Source organism: Hermetia illucens, chromosome 1 (genome assembly GCF_905115235.1).
Source record: "Hermetia illucens chromosome 1, iHerIll2.2.curated.20191125, whole genome shotgun sequence".
NCBI classification, from domain to species: Eukaryota; Metazoa; Arthropoda; class Insecta; order Diptera; family Stratiomyidae; genus Hermetia; species Hermetia illucens.
The window spans coordinates 134,802,793-134,820,385 of record NC_051849.1 but is presented as its reverse complement, the minus strand read 5'-3'; the positions used below and the strand labels follow the sequence as shown (position 1 = coordinate 134,820,385).

The 17,593-nt window shown below is 37.0% G+C and overlaps 1 protein-coding gene across 3 annotated transcripts in view; it reads right to left on the bottom strand.

The window, feature by feature from the left end:
• The window catches only part of LOC119656378 (nicotinate phosphoribosyltransferase), a 75,140-nt gene that overhangs the window by 28,565 nt on the left and 28,982 nt on the right, over nucleotides 1-17,593 (bottom strand). For all 3 annotated transcript variants that reach the window (XM_038062796.1, XM_038062797.1, XM_038062798.1), the window contains exons 2-5: nucleotides 6,954-7,124; nucleotides 6,764-6,890; nucleotides 6,619-6,702; nucleotides 1,021-1,148 (exon numbers count right to left, since the gene is read on the bottom strand). In XM_038062796.1, the coding sequence (XP_037918724.1) occupies nucleotides 1,021-1,148; nucleotides 6,619-6,702; nucleotides 6,764-6,890; nucleotides 6,954-7,124 (510 nt within the window). The remainder of the gene's footprint in view (nucleotides 1-1,020; nucleotides 1,149-6,618; nucleotides 6,703-6,763; nucleotides 6,891-6,953; nucleotides 7,125-17,593) is intronic.

Sequence of the window (17,593 nt, the reverse complement as noted above, 5' to 3'; positions counted from 1 at the left end):
ATTTTTCCGAACATCGAAACCCAAGGTCGGTTGTCAACATGGTAAAAATGTTTTGAATATATTTGCACTTTGTTCTTTGGAAAATTGAAACATATTTCTGGATCGCTTCATTTATGTAAAAACGGTTGGGAAATATCGAGTCAATACGAAGGAGACATTATAGTTCAAGTTCAGTAAAAGAACACCACATCAGGGGACTCTCATGGAATTCCCAATATTGACTAAAAAGCCAGTAAGGGTCATGGTGAAGGTAAAATTCCTTCCGCTGAAGAACAGTACACATATTGATTTCATGTCAAACTAACAAGTACATATATAGTGTTCACTAAACTGTCGAAATCTCACCATTCATTTTCAAACTATAGTTCTAAGACGCCCATTTTTCCCACTTTTGGTGTGCAAATACAAATCAAGTTTTCACTTACATGTGTGCGGAATCGATTAAACAATATGAGGAAGTTTTATTACAATTGTACATGAAACCCATTTAAGAATCCAACATTGGCTCAAATCGGCAAGAAAATACTTCTAGGCAAAAAAAATGTTGCTTATACATAACATCTATTTTTTTGATTAGTCATTATCGACATCAGTTGATGATTTTGGTTGTTTCTGAGCGGATATAACAAGAATGGAATGTGTGACCATTTTGAAATGGAATTAAGTGAATGTGTCTCGAGGTGCCTAATAGAATCATGTTATTCTTTGGGTGGTTTCGACCTTATGGTAGCTTCTCAGCAAACCAAGATATTGATTGGTAATGATCATAGCTATAGCTACGAAATAATAGTTTGTGATGATTCCTGATTCAAATGTCAGAACCAGAAGAGACATAAAGTTAAGTAAAATACGTTCATATAATCAAAACTATTATGCTATGCTATGCCTCCTTTTCAATATTTTGATTTTGACTCACAAAAAAAGATTTATCTCCTATAAAATAACAGAAGCCTGATAATTATCTTGGTCATATGTATATAAATCATTTATAATAATAAAATTCATTTCACGCATAATTACCAATGTAGGAATATTTTGAAGCCGATAATCCCCCATCTGGGCCTTGAGCTCGTCGCAAACCAAATTCCAATAAGTTTATATGTTTTCCTGCTACCATTCGATAGCGTGCAGCATTTGTGGCCATTAGACTGAAAAAGAAGAAAAGTGGGTAAAGATTCATATGTGCTTTCAACACAACAAGGTACATTTTCAAAAGATAAAGGAAACCGAATTGATGAGATGGACACGGAGAACATCCTTAAATTTGAAATATGATATATACATACAAGTCGGAATTCCGAAAGTTCGACCCTTCGGTTTTAAAGATTTTATGTTCATCTTATGTGAGAAAATTTCAAAATAGCCTCATATATTTCCAAACTGCAAAGTTTACACATGTACATATTAAATTCATAAATATAGCTCATCCTAAACAAAAAAACATATTTAGCTATTGCATACTGACGCATACATATATATATATATATATGCACAAATTAAGTAGAATACCGCTGGCATACATACATATGTATGGCTGTTTGGATTGGAACTCGATTGATGCTGACTATATGGTGCCTAAGCTCCGAAACACCCTTTATACCGATGTCTGTTCAAATAAAGTTAATAATAGTATATTAACTATTAACTTAGAGTATGATCCTACTAAGTTTCGTGGAAATCGCACTATTACTAACAAAGTTATAATAGGTCAAAGTTGTCGCTTTAGTGCAAATTCAAGGCTTTGAATGTCAGTATCATGCGAAAGAGGAGATTCTCACATAATATATGCGTATATTACGTGCTAGGCACTAATGGGACAAATGTTCACTCAAATGTTTTTATAAAAGAAATACACAAAACCTCTCATGCCTGAAGCGTCCAGCTTCCGGTTTCCTGACTTGTTTTAATCCGGTTTGATGAGAGCAAATTGAAAGTACCAAGTGATTTATATCTTTATGAGACATTATTTTCGCTAATGGTAGCGTCAAACTCGATGATAGCGGCGCAGTGACAATCCTATTCCGACTATGCTAATATAATTAAAAATATAGGGCTGAGTCTGTTCCATGCCAATGCTCCCTGTGCAATATGCAATGACGATAATTCTATTGTCGTTGAATGGGTCGTCCTGAACTTATCTGGTACAGAACAACTGAGAAATTTCAACTTTTTGAAAAATATCGGGAAGCTAAAAGCAATGATATGTGGTTAAGGGGACTTTTCGCAGCCAGTATTTTTTTTGCAAAATTTTTTTATTTACTAATTGGGTAGAATATATTTTTAAGAATCATCCCTCCAAGTTTAAAGTCGAAATTCGCAATAGTTTTTTGTGTGAAGGCCAGTCAGGAAATTTGATACAAGTCGCCACTAACAAAAAGACACAAAACAGCGCTTTTTCATATGAAACATATTTGTGACACGTTTTTACGGTCATTTATTGTTCGATTTGTTTGATTCTTTTTTGTTTTCTTCTCTAGACCTGTCTTCAAAAGGCTCCATTTAAACTTAACAAGTTTTTACATTCCGAATGGTCGCAAACAACTTCTGAAAGTTTGAACACGTGTCTCGAAAAGACGTTTTCAAAACTGGTACAATTATGTTCCACATTATAGCCTACATAACTGCAAAATTTCATGATGCTAGGATGAATTTAAGAAGGGTTTTCAGCCAATTACAAAAAATTACATTAAATATACTATTATTAACTTTATTTGAAGAGATATCGGTATTGAAGATATTTCGGAGTCCAAGCACCATATAGTGGCAGGCTCCTGATTTTTTTCAGATTTTTCGGTTAAGTATAATAGTTTCTGAGAATGGACCCTTTATGGAAATGATCACTTTCAACCCCGCGTACTCCCCACCTTTCCAACAAATGCCAAAACTAAGACCGGCTTCGAAAAGTACAAACCGAGACCTTTCATATGATACCCCACATGACTATATTTGATGAAAAAAAATTTTACACCGCTCTTTTGCATGTATGGGGAGCCCCCTTAAATTCAATGTAAAAGGATGTAACTCACTGTATGTGTGAGCGTTCATAGTTCCCACCTTTCTACCTTCTGTCAATCGTTATAACCGTCTCCGAGAAAAATGCGTGTGACGGACAGACAGTAAACCGATTTTAATAAGGTTTTGTGTTTACGCAAAATCTTAGAAAGTAAGTTGGAGTTACTTCACTATGCTAAGTCCTACCTAATCACTCTAGCCGACAGGTCGACCAAGAAAACGCGAACGATACTTGACTTTGAAATAGAGATGTCCAAATGAACGTGCGTGAGAAGAAACGCCTCTAAGTTTCTCTTCGACAAAACATTGGCCAATTAGCAATGTCACATCTGGACACCCAGGATGACGAGAGAGATCTTTATTGACTTGGCAAAAGCTGACACTTACGCACATTGGATATCGAGCAATAAACGTTACTGACAAGAACGATTCGACGGATAGATGGCGGGAAGATGTCGAGCAGATTTTAACGGAAAAATTTTCCCATTCTCCACTTCTTCTAACACTGTAGATATTTGAGGCAATTCTACTTGTCAGCGAGGAAGTGATCAAATGCATGAAATCAAAACAAGTCGGAATATTGGAAGCTGTTGCTTTGGGTATAAAGGCTTTGTGTTCATCTGATGTGAGAAACTTTCAGCTCACATTTTTCCATTCATATATGGCTAAAAACCCAAAAAAAGTACAAGATATAAGTGGATATTACAGCCATATATAGTATGTTCACAAACAAGCATTGCCTATTACCGAATACTGTACATATGCATACATGCATCTATATAAATTAACCGTACGCAAATTTCCGATTTACTTCGTGCACAATATGTACATATGCAGACGTATATTGAATACAGCTAGTTAATCAAAACGAAATGTTTCCCTGCGACCTCCCATTCAAATGAGCTCACTTTATTCTGGTAATAATGAATTGAGATGTTATGATGACGTCATACACGTTTTAGAATGCACGAAATTCACATAAAATGTAAAAGTTCCACCTTCTATAATTCTGTTAATAATGGTTCAATTTCCTTCAAAGTTCTCAAAGTGATGCTATCTTTTATGCTTATGCCAAATGTTGCATTTCTTAGCATCTTTTGGCTAAATTTGTAAAATATGAAAATTTACTATTATTAACTTTATCTGTGCAGATATCGGATCGAGATGTATTTTGAGGCCTAGATTTCGTTTGGATACGCCACTGTGATTTTTTTTCGGATTTTTCAGTTAGATAAGTTCTGAGAACGAGACCTGTTACACTTTTTGGGAGTAATATTTTCAGCACTCACTCCTCTCTGAGATCAAATATGGGATTACTTTCGAAAAGAACTAATTGAGCCCTTTCATTTGATATCCCACACGGCCATTTTCTGTGAAAAAAAAAATTGCAACCTTCCTTTGCATTTGTGGGGCTCTTAGACTCAACACAAAATGACACCACACTATATGTAAAGGGATTCACAGAATACACGTTCTCACCAGATTCCGCGGCAATCGGCCTCGCGGTTTAAGAATAAACAGTGAACCGATGGGTTTGTCAAAAACGGCGTTACTACTGCCACCAGTGAGATTTTAACTGCGACTTACCGACACGGCATCCCAGCGCTCTAACCACTTGACCCATCCGGACTCTTACTCAATTGAAATCCAATATACGGCGTGAAATCGTCGCCATATCGGCCGCAATATTGAGAACATGATGGAAACCGTGAAAAAAAGGGGCACATTTAGCCATGAAGATCAAAGAGTGGAACAAATCTTCTAAACCTAACCTGTCCATTTGAATTTACATACTTCTGAGCTGAAGATTTGCCGACTAAAAAATATTGACTCTTTTCGGAACTAAAAGTAAATTTAACATAATTGAATTCAATTTGAAATCTTTTCTTAACATATGTATGTCTCTTGTATAGTTACTAAATCTAGAAGTTTATTGCAAGTTTCTGCTTAAAGCAAATTTATGTATGCTTAAAAAACAAGAAAGGAACATTGCGCTTTACCCATCTAGAGCAGCCGTTTGACCGGGTGAAGTACAAAATTATATAGGGGGTATTCTGAGACAACCTCTAATGCCGAAAAAGTATCTAAATTAATATATGCTTAAAAAGAACAACACAAAAACGATGGTGTTCAGTTTGTGATAACCTATTTTTTTACAATTTCCCGTCAAAGCAAATATAAATGGGGATATAAAATAGAAAGAAAGGTCCAATGAGAGGTGCAATGTGAAAGTGTAATATCACATTGCTATCACCGAGTGCTATCCAAATATTACTAAACATCACAACAACCTTTAACATCACCACTTTTGCGACAAGTACGTTACCTCAGGGCCGATGTGATATTACATTACAAATCATGAGTAACCACCACGTTCTTCCTAGTACAAGTGGTGGTGACAGTTGTCGAGTGGCGAGTCGATGCACACTGTTACTTGTGAATCTGTTAGTGTTGTGATTCTGTTTTCTTGGCTGATTTTAGTCTAATTGATGTGTGCATTGTGGTCGTCTAGGAAAGATCATATCGCAGTTCTCCTAGCTGGTTTTGGTATGGAACAATGATTCCGGGTTTGTGTTATAACTTTTAATTATAGGGATTTTTCGCTTACAATACCGAAGAAGGCAATAAAAAATGTATATACTTCTAAATGCCGAGCATTACTTTCATCAACAATAATGATCCCTCGTTCTTTGCATGCGAAAATATTTTACTAGAGTGCAATACGCGACAAAAGTTTATGTCCACCCCAACATTTTCGAGAGTGCATAGAAAGGAAGAAACTCTTTGCTGCTATTTAAAATTAACGGGGAAATGACATTTAAACCAGTTTTTTTCAAACGAACCCTTAGGAAGCCATTTGCCTGGTTTGACGTGCATTTTTGTCTCTTGCGACGGTGAGTATAGCATTTACATCGAAAAACGAAACCTTCTTTCGGTGTTTAAGGATTTGCGACGTAGTCCTCTAATTTACCCTATCCGGTTTAGCATGCAACTATATCTTGGTTTCAAAAGAAACGAATAAGTATACTTATCTGGCCGACATAATCTCCAAACTGTAACTCGATGGAGAACATCTGGAGAAGTCTTCGGTGATAATTTACCCAAATAATAAACCGTACGAGTCAGTTGAAGAGCTCAAAGCTGCCATATAAACAGTGTGTAAATTGACCAATGAATATCTTTGTTCTTGTTATTTGTTGCTGTCTCATTTGAAAAAAGTCAATCCTTTTGTCAGACCCGAAAAATCAACGTTCCAAATCCAAATGATATGAAAATTGATGTACTGACGTTTTTCAAAATGCTGTGAAACATAAAAATACTTCCATTTTTCAAAACAAATGGGAACGTTAAGAATTCGCAAATTTTGGGGTGGACGTAACTTTTTGTCGCGCACTGTATATGTCATCTTTTACTTTTTTCTTCTCTTGCAAGAAAATATTACTCTAGTGGTATGTAATATTTGTGGTATATTGTGTTGGCTGCAGATCTGCATTGTATGCGAAAATAATTATTAGTTTTAACAACAACAGTTTTTTAACAATTTCTTGGCTTCTATCGTTCATCAGACTTTTTCTTTGATTTCATTTTTAAATAATAATTACATACCTTGCATAGTTCACTAATGTTAATAAAGTTGTCTCCAATAATTGTACTATAATAAGTGGACCCTCAATTTTAATCAGAGGAACTCTAAAACGAAAATAAATTTTATACATTGTTGAATATATGATTTGAAATCCAATCAGCTCACCGAGGAAATGCAACTGAACCTTCATCTAGAGCATACAGTGTCACATCTTTAGCGTCTAAATTTCGTAAATATTCATAAAAACCATCCTCTATACTATCTGGTAATGTAAGTTTTAAATATTCAATATCTGTAAGGATTCAATACAAGTTTAAGGATATTGTATTGCAAAAGCTACAAAAAGTCACATTACCACTGTCAGAGTAATGAAAGTTTTCCAGAAACTTCAAACATTCTTCTAAACCAGCGAAAATTGTGAACTCTCCTTGGAATGGGTTGTTCCTGAAGAATAAATCAAATACACTATGGTCGTCTGTTTTGCCTGATTTCCAGTATGCGTAAGCCATTGTTATCTGATATAAATCTGTAATTAAAGACACGATTATATTAAAGATTAGAACATACATTAATCAATGTAAAATATTTTCGAGAAGTTATTACATAATGTTAATAATATATTATAAAAGAGGGATAAGGGAACTGGTTAAAATTTGGGTTTTAACAGGCTCAGGGAGCGAAAATACACCAATACCGATAGGTATCTTGAAGATTTGAATTAAATCTGCTTACATAAAATTTCATAATCCTAGCCTACATTATTTGGTTAGATTATTTCAACGTTTGTATTTATATAACTAAGCGAAATTTTTACATTAGATGAAATCAAATATGATCTCAATGAAGGATATAGATTAGTGCTGGAAATTTGGAACAGATCATTCAAGACATTTTTAATGACTTAATTCGTATCTGAAATGATGAATTATGGGACTTGTCGTAATATTCTCAGATCGGTATTCATTGTAGGGACACTAGAACTGAGACTGCAAGTAATAGTGTGCAATATCAAACGATAGTTGACTAAATTAGCTGACAAAAATGTGCACAGTATTATCACGTAAACAAATGATAACTGGGAGCATCAGGCATACACGATTTCATAGTATCCTCATAGAAATGCTAATTATTGTTATAATCATTCTGGCCTTATATTCAATTTTAAAACAACATTGTATTGAATTTTCTAATTAAATTATGTTTATGATCTACCACAGCTCTGTTAATAATAGTATAGCGAGTTTGCATCAGAAATGATACAGTTCTGGGCTCGTAAAACCAGCATGAGGGTATAATTCGCTGACTTTATCTGTATTTCATAGTGTCCACACCCTCACCGAATTCCAGGACAACAGGATCAATCATTTCCAAATAAACTGCATGTGACAGACATACAGGTCAACAGACAGACAATGAATCAATTTTAGTATTTTATTTCACACAAAATCTGAGATAGAATCTACAGTGTCAGCAAAAATGATAAGACACCCCCGTTTTTCAAGGTACCTTAAAAAATAAAACGATCTCCAGAAGCTGTATATGTATCTTAGGTGATGGCATTCTACTACATTTTCCCGAGTAATTATCTGAGGTTTTCCGGTGTAATACATCGAGTAATTAACGAAAGCTTTATTTTAAATGTCGGCGCGATGGTTGAAGTGGTAGAGCCTCAACCTCCCAATCTCGCTGCTCTGGGTTCGAATCCCAGTCGTCATGTGTGGGTGTGTGCGTCTTGTGTTTGTCTCATTGCTGTAAGTTTATCACTTACACAACGTTAAATGTAATGATAGTGAAATTGAAGCACAATTTGTGTGGATGCCCTTTAGTCCACCAATGAGTGAACAGGAAACATTATTCTATTTATTTCAGATGAGTAAAAAAATAAGACACTTTATATTTTTGTCATTGTGGAATGCTTATGATATTTTAGTGTTTGAGCATCCTTTCTTTTTTACATATTTTTTTAATATATTTTCTCGGAACCTTGCTCAGTGCAGAACCAGCAGTTGTTTCTAATTATTTATTATTTGGATTTATCGTAAATGATAAACGTTAGATGGTCCCGACAATTTTCGATAATCTTTAGTTTTAGAGGACTTGCTGGGAAATTGAAGACTTCAATTTGTTTACTTCCAAATTAAAAACAGAATTTTTGCTGTTCTCTGTATCCTATAGAAGCATAAACTATTCCACTTCCGCCACCATATTGTCTCTTGTTCAAAATTTTTGTTTCGCAGCGATTCGATGTCTATCTGTCATACCCGATTTACTCGGATACGGTTCAACCAACTGCACAAAATTTGGTTCAAACGTCTATGAATCCCTTTACATAAAATGTGTGGCATCATTTTGCACTGGGTTTTAGGGGGGACTCCCCATATAGGTCAAAGGGGAGTGTAATTTTTTTCACAGAATGTGTTCGTGTGGGGTATTAAATGAAAGGGTTCAATTAGTACTTTTCGAAATTGATGATATTTGATTGTGACTGAAACATAGGAGAGTGAAAGCTCAAAATGTGTACCCCAAAAAGTGTAAGAAGTCTTGTTCTCGGAACCTATCCAATCGAAAAATCTGAAAAAATCACAATGGTGCATCCATACGAAATCTAAGCCTCAAAATACGTCCTATTTCAAATAAAGTTTATAACAGTATAATACCATATTTTAAAAATATACTGAAACCCCCCCCCCCCCCTTAAATTCATCTTAGAAGTACGGTTATAAGTAATAACATAATGCACAATTTTGGAAAGTTTGACAAAAATCCAACTATTATTAACAAAGTTATAGGAGGCCAAAATTGTGTAATTCACTTGAAATTATCGCACTCTAGGGCGTTTATGACGTCATCATCATACAAAGTGAACTCACATGAACAACGGAATGGGAGTTTGGAAATACCTATATATATCAAAGAGTTGAGGTATATACGAATGGGAAAACGTGAATATGAAATATCTCACACAAGAAGAACACAAAACCTTTATACCCGAGAGTTCAGCTTCCGATATTCCGACTTCTTTCTTCTAACATAAGCATTTTTCAGTAGGTCTTTCAGTGAATACGTTCTTCTGTAAAAGTCGGTTTTCTTTGCAATTACGGCGGTTAAAATGTTTTGCTTACGATAATGTTTCCAGCATTTCTAATCTTAGTATCAATGTCTGCTTTGGCCGCCATTTATCGTGTGGTTAGTGTAGCTAATCGAATAATTCTTCAATTCTCATTGAAGGAATTACAATTTTTCCAAAAGGTCCCGAATTGAATTATGGACCGCATATCTGCTCCATAAGATAACCAATTGCCATTGTGTGCTCTCCTTCAGTATCCTTTTTTTTTTATTATTCAATTCCTTAACAGTGAACTGCTTTGCTCTTTAATGAATTCGCTGCACATTTTACGATTTCTTGAATTGAACTGAATTTCTTTATCGCTTTTACCGGCACTGTAAATAATGTTGTATTTTTTATATGAGGAACATATTTCCGCTTTACTGCGCACTTTAAAGTACACATAATATTCATCAGCGAATCTTATCAACTACTGGCGTCTTCCAATTACGTGCCTTTTCAAGGGCTGTTCCTACATCGACTTCAATTACGCCAGGCATGGTTATTTCGGGGATGGCCTCGAACGAACGCATAAGGTATGGAAGCCACGCTGCTTCCAAATTGTAACGACTGGGTTCGCTCTAAACACTTCTCCAGAAGTCTTCTGCCTCATCCAGATCGAGGTTATTTTCACCATCTAAGTTGGTGAGTTTTTTTTAGAATTCCCGTTGGTTTTGGAAGAGCAAGGTGTTGTGTGTACTTCGCTGGAAGCTCTTTTGAAACCTACGGATTCGATTGGAGCATATCGCAAGTTTCTGCTTCAACACCTCGAGGATTTTTTTGATTGGCATGTCATTGGACAAATGGTAGTTTCCAATGATATTGGCAACGCACCTTTGCACTCTTGGTGATGGATTTCCAAGAAGTACTTGCATGACACGGACAATCTCCTTTCTCAATTTTTCGACACTTTTGTTGAGTCGAAACATCCAGAACGGTAAATTTCTTCTGCGCCTACCTCTGTTATTATGGAGACGAATAACCGTGACAGTTGCAACGTAAACCACGCTATGAACCTTGGTCGGAATAATCCCGTTAGCCAAATCATTCGACTTTGTCTTCGAATATCCTTATAGATATTCCTTGTAAATGGCCACTCGATTTTCGAAATTTTACAACTCATCGTTTATTCGACTTCTCCAGTTAGTTGCATGCCATGCCGCTAAAAATATTAGACGTAGAATTTCATATCTGAATATGTTTAGGTAGGTAAACATAATTCTCAATAAAAACCTAACCGATCCCTTGACCAAAACAGGTTGGACACTCATCCCACCACCAGCGCCCCTTTAGTTTTTAAGTAGGTAGGATCGTCCGAGCCTAAATGCTTGGCACTTAGTGCTAGTATTAGGTAAAATCCGGCATCTGCCGAAATTGTGATAACTCGGCTAGTCCTTCAGATTTTTTTCAAACTACAGAAATAACATATTACAGACGTAAATATTATGCTCACCCTAAACAAACAAACATTGCCTATTACCGAATAGTATATCCAAAAATGTATATAAATTAATCGTACACCTATTTTCGATTCGTCATGCCTTCAAGTATACATATGTACATATAAAGTACGTATATTGAATACCGCTTGATTAAAGTGCAAATATATCTATCTGAATTAGGCACTACCCCAAAGCTTCATTTACATACTCGTATAAATGCATACATATGTCTTCTGGAGTTATTGATATTGATATATAAATGATTAAAAAACTAAAACGAAATGTTTCCCTGCGTCCTCCCATTCATGTGAGCTCACTTTGTTATGGTATTCACGAATTGATATGTTATGATGACGTCATACACGTGTTAGAATGCACGAAATTCACATATGTAAAACATCTCAAAGTTATGTTTTATGTCATCCCTCATACCACTGCCAAATTGTGTACTTCTAGGATAAATTTAAGGGGTGTTTCCGGCTAAATTTCTAAAATACGCTAATATACTATTATTAACTTTATCTGTGCAGATATCGGCATGGGATGTATTTTGAGGCCTAGATTTCGTCTAGATACACCACTGTGATTTTTTTTTTTCGGATTTTTCGGTTGGATAGGCTCTGAAAACGAGACCTGTTACACTTTTTGAGGGTCATATTTTGAGCCCACTCCCCTCCGTTTCACGCGATATAAAAAATGTGACCAGTTTCGAAAAGTCCTAATTGAGCCCTTTCATTTGATACATCACATGGCCACATTATGTGAAAAAGATTTGGAGCCTTAAAGTTAACGCAAAATGGTGCCACTTGCTGTAAGTAAAGGGAACAACAGACCACACTCCTGACAATCGATCCGCCAGTTTCCGAATAAATCAGGTGCGACAGACAGACGAATAGATTACGGATTTCAGGCCCAGAGGCGATGTGTATCCCCGGATGACTGAGGGGTTAGAGCGGTAGGCTGTCGCAGCAAAAGGTCGCGGTTCAAGTTTCACTGGTGGTAAAGAGATTTGTACCGTGACTAGAGGTCGGATACCAGCCGATTCAGCTGTGAATGCCCCTGAGACAAATCAGGGTAATAATCACAGACGAGCTCAATGCTAACCACATTACTTCAATATAGTGTACTGTAGTGTATCGTTATGGTCTTGAATGAAGTGCTTAAATACACTTCAGGACCCTGATCCAATTGGATTGTCGCGCCAACGATTACTATTATTTGCTGGATTAAGCAGTTGCGGGTGAAAATATGTGGAGTTTTATTTTATTATTGGCGTGGTTTCGCTGTTTTCTTCTTCTGTACTTTCCACGCCACCTAAAGTTCCTTATGAGTTTCTTGCTTTCCTCTTGCGGGTCGTTAGATGTACTCGTACTTCCAATAAGCTTCACAATTTTTGCCACGAGTCCTCCGTTTCCTGTGATAGATTTCATCAATCTATATCGAAGCTTAGTGATCAGAAACGCAGTTCGCTCCACGGAGTAACCCCACATCGGGAATGCTAGTTACCATCCGTTTTTCGATTATGATGTGATTAATTTGGTTGAATATGCCATAATATGGAGGTGGTAGCATTTGTTTTGCAGATGTCGCGATAAATGAGACAGATAGAGCTCAGCGTCATATAAATGCTGGTCGTTGTCATTGGTTATTATATAGAGACTACGACTTGACAATCTTGGCGTTAGTACTATTTTTAAGTCAATAGAAAACAGCGAATAGAAAGTTTGTTCTAAGGTGTAACAAAATTGATCTTTTTGCTGATAGCCATGTGGCCATGGGTTAAAAAATTGATTTGGCGGAATTTTTAACGCTTTAAACTAATGTAACTTTTTTTAACTTGTTGTTGCTAGGACCGCCAGAATATTTTGCCATATTCTGAAACTTTAAACAGAAATTCTGGCAGATTTCCAGTTTTGTTCAAGGGACGAAAGCTCTAAGTTTCAAAAGGAAAAAATCACTTTCGATTGCCGACGCCTCTTCCGATAAATTCTTTCGCGAAGGGAGGTCGTTAGTCCATGATCTATCGCTTTCGACTGCACACAATACGCGGATATAAGCTGGGCATGCAGTGGCAAGCAGGTAGAGATGAAAATGAGATTGATAAGCCCGTATGTGATAGTAAAGGCAGATAGGTGTAAAATTACGTAATTCAGACCGATAAAGTTCAGTCACTTCATTTTTGACCATGATAGGTTATTGTGTTCAAAATGCAGAGATTTACTTAAAATGGAAAATAAAGGAAATCAAACCAGTAGTTAAATAAATTTTGCTTTCGTCGTTCGACTACATTTTGTCAACTAAATAGTCTCGTTGGCGCTAGTGTTAATTGAAAGGTTCCTCAAATCGTTGAGAGCTTGATTCTCATATGGCAAAAAAATTTTTCATAAGTTGTAATTTGTTGCGAATGGCGTTCCAGTAGCGACGCAAGTCTCGCGATATTATTCGAGTACGGAAGTCCCGACATTCACGTAACAGTAAATACTAAACTCGTGTTTAGTAAGGTAATTACCAAGTTATTAGTAACCAATAATTTATGGCTGAAGTTTCAATTGGTTGAACAAATGAAAATTCTGTTGCTTGTAATGAAAGTAGCACACTTTCATGAAACCGCATAATAAGTGTTTATCATCAATATTTATTTACATATTGCCCCCGCGTATATAAATATCCCAATTTAATATCAGTGAGTAGCAGTGAGCAAGAGTTCAAATTGAAAAAAATGGTTAAAAATACTTATATGAATTATGCATGAAACCTCAAGCTAATATTCTAAAATTCGTAAAAAAGACACAATAAATTTTCTGAATCTGAGAAGAACTTTGATCCTGGCTGTTTTTAGCCGAATCGTATGGGTTGCTTAAATGCGTATTCTTATGGTAATTTCAAATTTAAAATGACTCAAAGATTTGCTTCGTAGTCTATGCATTGTAGATTACTATATGGCAAGGTAGCTTGCTGCTTCGTTCAATCCGTTTTTTCCTCTTACTCGTATAATACTATCAACTGATCTTTTTAATTTTTAAGTCCTTTAACAATTTTGTTTCTAAAAATAAAGTTTCTACGCTTTGCATGATCATGCAATTCCCACTTTTGGCCATTGCTTCGCATGCGACCTTCATTCAGAAAACGGGCAAAGGCCGTTGTGAAAATAAAATTATCAGTTCATCTTCTGCTACAAATTTTATTTGCGGCTACTGTACTGGGTTTTATATCAGTAGCATTAACATGTTTTCTATTTATCTCATATTCCTAACCATTTTAATTTCAGGTATTGCCTTATTACAGATTATTGAGATTTTGATGTAATTAATACACACTAGAGCACCCGGTCGAACAAATTTTCGAAATATTTGAGATATTAATGGATGAAGGTGTGCATATTCCTTTCACATATTTGGAAATATCTCGATTCCACATAAATTTTCTGATAGCAGCTGCAAGTTAAAACCAACATGAAATTAATCTGTATGGAAAAATTCACGACCCTTAAGGAGTAATAATTATTAAGAAGGTTTGTAATAGGCGATGGTTTACAAAATTATATAACAATATGTAATTGATGGCACAACAGCCTAACTTCTACCGTAACGGTACACTAGGAGGTAAAGGAATTGTCGGCGTGACTGACTAAGGCAGGGCATTGCTAGGCTGACTCAAACCAACTCTGGCAAAGCCAGCAGACGGGTGAAGAATAAAATGCAGAAGATTTACCGGAACTATTCCATTCAATCAATGCGCACCTCGAGACCAACCACACTCTGTCGAAGGAGCAGAAAGGTTGCAGAGTCGGGTCAAGGGGTTGCAAAGAGCAAGTCATTATCGACTCGGTAGTTGTAGGACAAGCAACTAGAGGCCAAAGAAGCCTTTTTAGTTGCTATATCGCCAAAGAAACCGTTTTAGTTGCTATATGCCAAGGCCTTCGATTTCGTTCCGCATACCTGGCCAATTGATGTCTCACATTTGCATCGCATTGATACCAAACCCCAAGTTTTTGGCGATAGTCATGGAAGGGTGGCATTCCACCTTATCAGCGCACTCATCTGAAGGTACCAATACCTCAGAGCCCATTCGTATATGGCCTACGTGCTAAGTGCGAGCTGGCACACTTGATATACTTAGATGATATCAAGTTGTATGCTGGTTCTCATGACCACCTTAGAAGTCTGTTGCGAATAGTAGACATGTTCAGCGGTGATATTCAGATGAAATTTAGATCAGACAAGTGTCGAATCCAAGCCGTCCGCAAAGGACTAGAAAATGGCCGTAAAGAGGGGTAACTTTAAACGCTTTTATCTCCGTTAATATTGAGATTTTGAGAAAAGGAGCTTAATTCTGCAAGCAACCCATATTCGAGTTGGAGATCTAAACGATGCTCTGTTGTCCGGATTCCTTAGACGTGTAGAGCTGGTGCTGAAATCGCATCTCTCGGGGAAGAATAAGATAAGCGTATTGAATGTATTCGCTAGCCCTTCACTGGCTTATGAATTCGGAATATTGCCGTGGACGAAGACCGATCTGGAAAACGTTCAGCGGCGTATATGAACTATTATGTCCTATTTTCTAATGTATCATTCAAACTCTGCCGTCTAGCCTATGAACCTGACACGTGATATCGGAGGTAGGAGCGTGGTTGAGGTGGCGGCACAACATCATCACCAAGTCGACTTGCTGCGCGCTTATTTTTACAGTAAAGAACAAGCGAGTCCCTTGCATGCGGCTGTTTGTAAGGCAGATTGTGGGCTAATACCACTTAACTTGAAGGATCGATCTTTCAATGTTCTGAGTGGAATGAAGTCAAACCAAGAGCGGGTAGATGAATGGAAATCGAAGGCAACGCACGGTAAACACGTGAATTGCTTCTGCAAACTATTTGTTTGTTTGTATTTGTTGAGCAGATGGATGCGCGCTGGAGAGCTCTTTGCTGAGACGGAGGGATTTATGTGTGCCATTCAGGGTGGCGTAGTCACCACCCAAACTTATAAAAAACTCACAATCAAAGAGCGGATGGAGAACGATCAGTGTAGAATTTGTGGTTCGGCGTTAGAGACGTTGTACCATCTCATTTCTGGCTGCACTGTATTGGCACCGGTACAATACCCGAATAGGCACAATGCTGTATGTAAGATAATTCACCAAAACCTTGCATAAAAGCATGGGCTGATCACAGGAATATGCCTGATTTACCGATGTGAGTCGCATGCAGGCTCGGAAAACCTGGAAATTTGGTGTCTCGAGCGGATGGTTGTAGTTCCCCTAATATTGTCAGCTATAGGTATTGTACCTAATTTCCTTACGGCTTCCTTGTTGTCCTGGGACTCTCACACAGTCTGTATCAAACCATGTAGAAGTACATCATTCTGCATACATTTCCCAATTAACCCACCACTGGCCACCGCCACTAGCGCCCTTTTATCTTTTAGGTAGGTACGACCGTCCGAGCCTAAATGCTTGGCACCTAGTGCTAGTATTAGGTAAAATCCGATATCTGCTGAGATTATGACAACTCGGAAATATAATAATCAAGTGAATTTGCAAAACGTCCTGAAGAACAGTCTCTCCGATGGTTACAGTGCATTTTTTATAATTGTAGTATATCAGTCAATCCTGCTGGTGGCTGGTGCTTTAGTCTTTGGCCTAATATTGAATGTTTTTCTCGTTGAATTTTCCTGCTGGACATGAGTGTTGGAAATTGCCCCGGGATATGTATGGAAGGTAGTAGTTTTACTTGAAGTGACCTGCGAGCATACGTAATATCATAAGGCTACGCTTTGTTATAGTTTAACATTTTGGTTCATATTGTCGTATGCTGAACTCACTAGCTGAGATTGGGCTGAGCATCGAATTTGGTGGAAGGCGACCCAAAGGTGGACCAAAGCAATGATGGGTTTATACGTTAGATAGGGGTTTGAGAATTTTTCGACTACACCCGAAACTAGCCTCAGTCATTCGAATTCGATCTAGAGGAGACGACTCGCTACCGAACGGGACAGTGAAAGAGAGTACGTTCGCAATGTTAAGGCGCTGCATTCGCCATGAGGAAGTTGCAAGAGAATCGTAATCGAGAATGTGGACATGGACATTCGCGTTGATAATAGTTCGCTAGCTAATATGGTTCTTAACATTTAAGTCGGCGGGAAATGACACAACACTCTATTCGCCCTTAGGTTATAGGCGCGCTAAAGCATTATTCAAGTGGTATTCGATCATCAATCAGTACGGAATAAGTTTGTAGGGAACAACATGACATATCGTATTAAACTATGGAATGTATTAAAGTGTGTATCTGCTACTTCTTCTAGAACAACTTTCTAGAAAATTTTCTTTATAATTAGTGTTAGAAATGTTCAAAACGTTGATTTTTTTCTGAAAGTACTTGCATAGATAACACACCCACTCCGAAAAGTTTTTTTTTTAAAATCTGCTAATCCCATCACCTACAGCATTCAT